Consider the following 6,084-nt stretch of genomic DNA (forward strand, 5'->3'; position numbering starts at 1 on the left):
CGTGGGTGAAGTTCTAATGTCATCAATGGGGAAAAAATAGGTATAAAATTGAAACTGTTGGCACAGCAGTGGCTCTTGATAGTACAGCACCTGCAGTTGTGACTCTCTCATTATTTAATGCAAAAAGATGAATTTGAGGCATTCAAGACCCCCAGTGTAAGTATTGGTCAGAGGCAGTAGAGCTGCAAGTGCCTTAGTTGGGATCAGATGTAGCCAGTTGCAGCAGAGACCCTGTGAGGCATTTCCCAGCACAGGTGCAACAAGCTGAGACTTTAAAGTCCTTACAAATCTAAACAGAACACTTAATTTTGTTAGTGGATCAAAAATTTAGCAACAGTGCAGCTTTGACATTAATAATCAAGCAAAGGATTGAATAATTATGGTAATGAAACACATCAGAAGTACTTTTAGTCTGTCCATCTGCATAGATGCAGAATATGCTCCAATTTTAAAAAAAATTGGTGCATGTTTATAAGTATGCTGTGGTTATAAATACCCTTATAATTTTAAAAACACTGTTGCTTTCTAGTTTAAGACAATTCTGTGAAATCTGAGATACCCTTAAAAGTACACTGTTCCTTGTGTAATTAGATGTCTCTTTTGTGGCCTCCTGCCTTAACACAAGCCAGGGGAAGAGCTGAGGTTTGGAACATTAGGGAGTTTGCTAACATGTAAATGAAGCCCCTTATTTCTGTTGTTTTGAATACACACATTTAACATACTCTGCTTTTCATACTTTGGAAATCCAGTATTTCCATAGACATAATGTGATCTATGCAGTTTTCAGTTTTCAGATCAAGAACTCTCTAACACAAAGCATTTGGTTCTTCACAATTAAAATATCAGGTTGTCTGGTCTAATAAAATAGCTGATGTTTGGGAGAAATGTTAACAAACCTGGTTTGCTGAATACATTCTCAGAGGAGACAGCATTTAATATATTTAGAAGTATGTTATCTGCTTAGGATCAGTCCTGGGTTTCTCTAAAATTACTATGGGAAGCTTGCTTGCTTTTAAAGGTGTTTATTCATCAACAGGAAAATACATTATGTAAATGCAGCCTGCTGTATTTACAGATCTAGACATGATGAACAGGGAGAGGAAGGCAAAGGAATGGTGATAAAGTCCTTGGAAGTATTTGATTTGGTGGGTTCTCTGATCAGTGGGTGTTTCCAGAGTTTTAGAGGAAGGAGACATTGGTGCATTAAAAGACTTTGGAAAAGAGTGTTTCACAAAACAGGTGAAGTGCTGCATATTAAGATTTGGATGTTAGAGATAAAGTAGAAAGGAAGAGAAAACCCAAAATATGAATTAACTGGAAGAAAAAAGTTAAACTGATATTTTAAAAAAGCTAGGAATGATTAGTCAGTAGCTTGACAAAAGTAAGTGTAAAATAGTGAAATAATTGCTTGGTGATGTTGCCATGTAGACAAAGCACTACAAGAGCTGAGCAGCAGCAAAATTGTGCAAACTCTTCAGAGGAAGGGAGAGATGTTCACGTGTGGAATGGAGTGTAAAGGGAATCCAGTGACATTTCTAAAGCTCATTTAGGCACCTCTCTTAAGCTTGACATTTGCATTTGCTTATATTTGCTTTAATCTGTGTTGCATGAGCATTGGTGAAGCCTTTTATAATTTACATTAGATCATAAAGTAAAGAATTAATGAGATAGTCGATGTTTCTACTTGTCCTTTAATACATTTTAGCCTCTGTATGCTGATGATTTTATTTCTAAAGCTTACTGGCATGATAACCAACAGGAGAGTATTTTAGTCTTACAAATCTGCTTAAAAAATCTATTAAAATTTATCTGAACACAAAAGAGTTAAATTCCTAAATTTTTTTAGTAGTAGTGATTTTGCTTGTTTGAAACAAGAACTAGCCTGGATTTTTGGAAAAGCTCTTTGGCATGGATTCAGGCAATAATTAGAAAATCATTGCATTATTCTAAATGTAAAAATAGTTCTATCTATACCTTTAATCTGGGTTATATATTAAACTTCACCTGGTATTTTAGATCTTCATTGTTGAAACAAGATTGTTGTATTTGGTATTGTTCAGGAGCTCAATACCTGCTTTCACCTCTGCAATAGTATTTATCATATATTTACTGTGAACAAGCTGGGGGTTTACACAGAGTAGGTGATTTGCTTTTGCATGTTGAGATTATCCTGAACTCTCCAGATCTGCTCTTATTTGGTCAGTTTCTGGGGAAGAAAGAAAAAGCCCCAACTTTTAAAAGTGTTACTTTAGTCTGTAGCACTTGCAGAGTTTTTCCTTCACTTATGGAGCCCAGGAAATTGCAATGTTACTTTGCATCTCCTGCTTTAATTTTTCTTACTCTGTCCCCAAACACTATGTACCTCTGGTGTGTTTTCCAGGATTCTATCATTTCCTTGTAGAAAGTTAGTAACAATATTAGAAGTCTTAGTTGGATTCTCCCAGGACACTCTGCTTCCTCCTAAAGCTGCTGTGCTTTCAACTTGTACTTTGCATTTGGCGAATTTTCAGCTTCATACAGGAGTGTAACAGTACTTTGTGTTTCTGTTCTGCTTTCACTGTGAGGCTCACAAGGCAATAGAAGTTCATTGTACACTTATAAATTTATCATCAAAACCCATGAAAGGGCTAAATACGCTTTTCCATACATCATACTGGAGAAACTGAGGCTCCAACGATTGAATTGTTCTTGCAAAATGACAGCAAGGACCTTGTTCAGCTCAGTTCATGAATACTGACCTGAGCCCATCTCCTGGAGAAGCAGCTCACTGGCTGGGCTTTGTTACTTTGGTTTTTAACCCAACAGGTATAAATATAATCAAGTTCTTACTAATTACTGTGTTGATTAGAAACCCAGCTCTCTGGCAGACCCACATATTTAATAAAATACCTTTTTGCCCTTTGAACATTCACTAGGTCACAGTATCTAAGTTTTTATTTTTGTCTGGCCACAGCAGTTAGAAGGAACCTCAGCCTGTGTTGGGGTGGAGTTTCACAAGTCAGATTTGGTCATTGCCTATCTCAGATTTCAGTTTGGCATTCACTTGCTGCAGACACTGCCCTGTCCAAGAACCTCTTATGCTAACAGACACAAAAGCACTTGGAGATGATGTTGGAAGGTGAAGCTGATGTGTACACTGGAAGAGTTCAGCACACCTAAAAGTCTCGTTTTTGTTTAATGTCACCCTGTGTTATCAGCACTGTGTTTTATAGCTGTGCTATATTAGCTGAAAAAAAAATAATCCCAGTTCAAACAAAACCAACCAAACCCACAAAGCTGACAGGAGAAAGGATACAGAATTCTGTGCCAGATCAAGCCAAGGCACTCTCCAGGTGTTATCAAAAATAGTACCCAACCCTTTTAAGTGCAAGCCCTTACCCTTTCGTCTTCTTAATGGACTTTTGAATTCTGACCAGAATATGGTATGAAAAATTTAAACACTGGAAAAAAATCTGAGAATATATAACTTTGCAAACAAATTCTTTCAAGTTTCTGCTTTCAGCATAGCAACAAGCAGGGCACAATGGATAGGAGAGGGCACAGACACTCCTTTAGGAGTTGGGTAAATGATTCCACTTTAAATCTCAAAGAAATACTGAATTGGAACTACCCCATCTCTCAGGTGTCAGGAACAACAGTTTTTCATGGATGTCACGAGTTTTTTTGGAGCTTCTTGTAACTTCTTATGCAACATTTGCAGAATGCTGACCTATCACACATTTATAGAAGTATAATGTGTGCATTATCTACCTCTGAAGTTTTGAATTCCATCAGTCTTAGAGGGCATAGTGAGCACAAATATAAATTCAATGGTTTTTTAACATGTGGTTATAAAATATTCTGTGTCTAAAGGAATGTTACAGGTTATTGTAATTAAATGATCTGCTTTTAGAGCTGTTCCTGGTTTTGAAGGAAAATACAAAAGTTGTCATTTAGCAATATTTATCCAGTTCTATTATTGACAACATGAATATTATTAGTGGTGCATGAATGGCTTTAACAGTGTATTTCTGTGCTGTACTCAAAGTAAGCTCATATGGAATAGTAATATCTTTATTATACAGATTTATCTTTCGGGAGGGCGACTCTACAATGGTTTTTCTTCATGTTCTCTACCAAGACCTAAATACAAGCTTAGTTGCAAACAGTAAATTTTTAAATACGTGATTGTGAGGACGTAAATTTAAAAGTTTGGATAAATGAAAGGGTGTAACTTCTGCTCTTGGATGCTTGAATCTGTTAGTATTAAATAATTGAAATCTAAACCTGTATGGAAACTTTCACATTGACAAAAGCATGGTTGGGTTGGGTTTTTCTGGTTTTGGTTTAGTTTTGGGTTTTTTGTTGGGGGTTCTTTTTGATTTTTTTGGTAGTTTTTTGTTTGTTTTCTTTTGGTTTTTTGTGGTTTGGTTTTGGTGTTTTTTTTTTGTTGGTTTGTTTTGTTTTGGGGTTTTTTTAAATTCAAAAATCTTGACTGTATCTCATTTACAACTGAGCATTTAACCTCATTTTGGGTGAGCTCATGGGTTTGAAATTGCGCTTCTGTCAATTTAAGTGTCCCATGTTTGATACCTTGTATCCTGTTCCTATTTCTTAGCTATTTTTTAACTTACTGCAACAGATGAGGGGTTCTTAAACCATCTGTTAACCTTTTTTCCCCATTTTTTTTAAACATGTAGAGTCGCTCAAGGCAAGAAGACCCAGAGCAAGCTAGACTGAAACAAAAAGCAAAGGAGGTAAGCAGAGCTAGAGATCATTACACTTGACATTTCAAGGCTTGAACATATTAATTTTTTATGCCTTGCTACTTGTATATCGTTAATAAAAATCTGACTAAAAACTTTTTAGGATGTATTTGTTGCTTCGCCTTTGATCTTAATGTTTGCAAACTAATACATTAATACATGTGAAGCCTAAGGAGATTTTATAAGAGAATATTTCCATACATTACATTTTCATTTCCATTTTAGGTAGCTGTAGCTTTTGTTGGGTTGTTGATGACAGCAGCTCTAGATTTTGGTGGAAAATATATGCCTTTGTCTTTTTGTAAAATGTCGCTTTCTTAGAAATGTGTTACTTAACCATTTTGTTCTGGTAACATTCTTTCAAGTAATGTAATTGCCAATCATTTTCTGTATCGTGTGATTCAGTGGACTGTTTACTCATTTGTCTAAATTACAATAATCTAAAAAATATCAAATAATTTCCCATGAAGCTCTGATGTGTTACTCTAAGAGTACCTTAATTTGCTGTAAATGAGTGAGTGTCCTTTGCTTAAGGCATCTCATGCCTTAGGATTGGGTTGTAACTTAAATCAATTAGAAAGATTAAAATATCCATCAGTTGAAAGCAATTTCAGCAAAATGATGCCATTCTTTTTAGCCAACTTGTTTGGATATACACATTAGCAGGTAATTATGCACTGGAAGGTAAGATATACAGAAAAATGCATATAGCAAGTCCTTTTGTATTGACCTGTTCTTCCTGTTCTGTTTCCCTCTTGGCAATATTCTGGAATCCCGTTAGCTACACAGATTTTATGTATGTAACAGTCAAAAAAAAATCCAAATACATGGATGAGTTTTATTTGTCTTCATTTCGTTCTGTGATTATGTAGTAAGACTTGCTGAAATGAGTTCTTGTAAACATTAGACCAGGCCCTACTGTTTCCAGAGTTAGAATTGTCAAGCAAGTATTGAAATGAAATAAAGTAATCAAGTTATTTCGCAGGAAAAGAGGCAGGATTTTAATAGTACTTGGGTTTTGTAGGCAGCCAGGGAATGTAAAGGAAGAATGAGATTTCTGAGAGCAATTGGTGGCAGCAGAAAGGGCTGTTGAGCTGAGAGCTGAAGGTGCCGTGCTGCTGGAAGTGAGCAGAGCTGGGATGAAATGCATTGCTGCTGCTGCATCAGTGTGGCTTTCCTGGGCATTCTTTCGAGGTCATTGCAAACTTGAGGAAGTGGAAGGCAGGGCCAGTAAGGCCGGTGTGGCGGTGCTCAGGGTGGGGCCGCTGTGGGGGAGCCCGGCCCGGCCCAGGGGGCGGCGCGGCGCTGGCGGGGCGGGCGGCTCCGAGGGTGCGCAGGG

The 6,084-nt window shown here is 37.0% G+C and overlaps 1 protein-coding gene across 1 annotated transcript in view; it reads left to right on the plus strand.

The window, feature by feature from the left end:
• LOC106631996 (transcription initiation factor TFIID subunit 4-like) overlaps nucleotides 1–6,084 on the plus strand; it is a gene marked incomplete at its 5' end in the record, with an annotated part of 149,635 nt that overhangs the window by 70,747 nt on the left and 72,804 nt on the right. Inside the window, one exon of the mRNA XM_031063187.1 lies at nucleotides 4,680–4,736. Within this exon, the coding sequence (XP_030919047.1) occupies nucleotides 4,680–4,736 (57 nt within the window). The remainder of the gene's footprint in view (nucleotides 1–4,679; nucleotides 4,737–6,084) is intronic.

This window comes from Geospiza fortis, unplaced genomic scaffold, assembly GCF_000277835.1.
Source record: "Geospiza fortis unplaced genomic scaffold, GeoFor_1.0 scaffold383, whole genome shotgun sequence".
In the NCBI taxonomy this organism is placed as follows: domain Eukaryota; kingdom Metazoa; phylum Chordata; class Aves; order Passeriformes; family Thraupidae; genus Geospiza; species Geospiza fortis.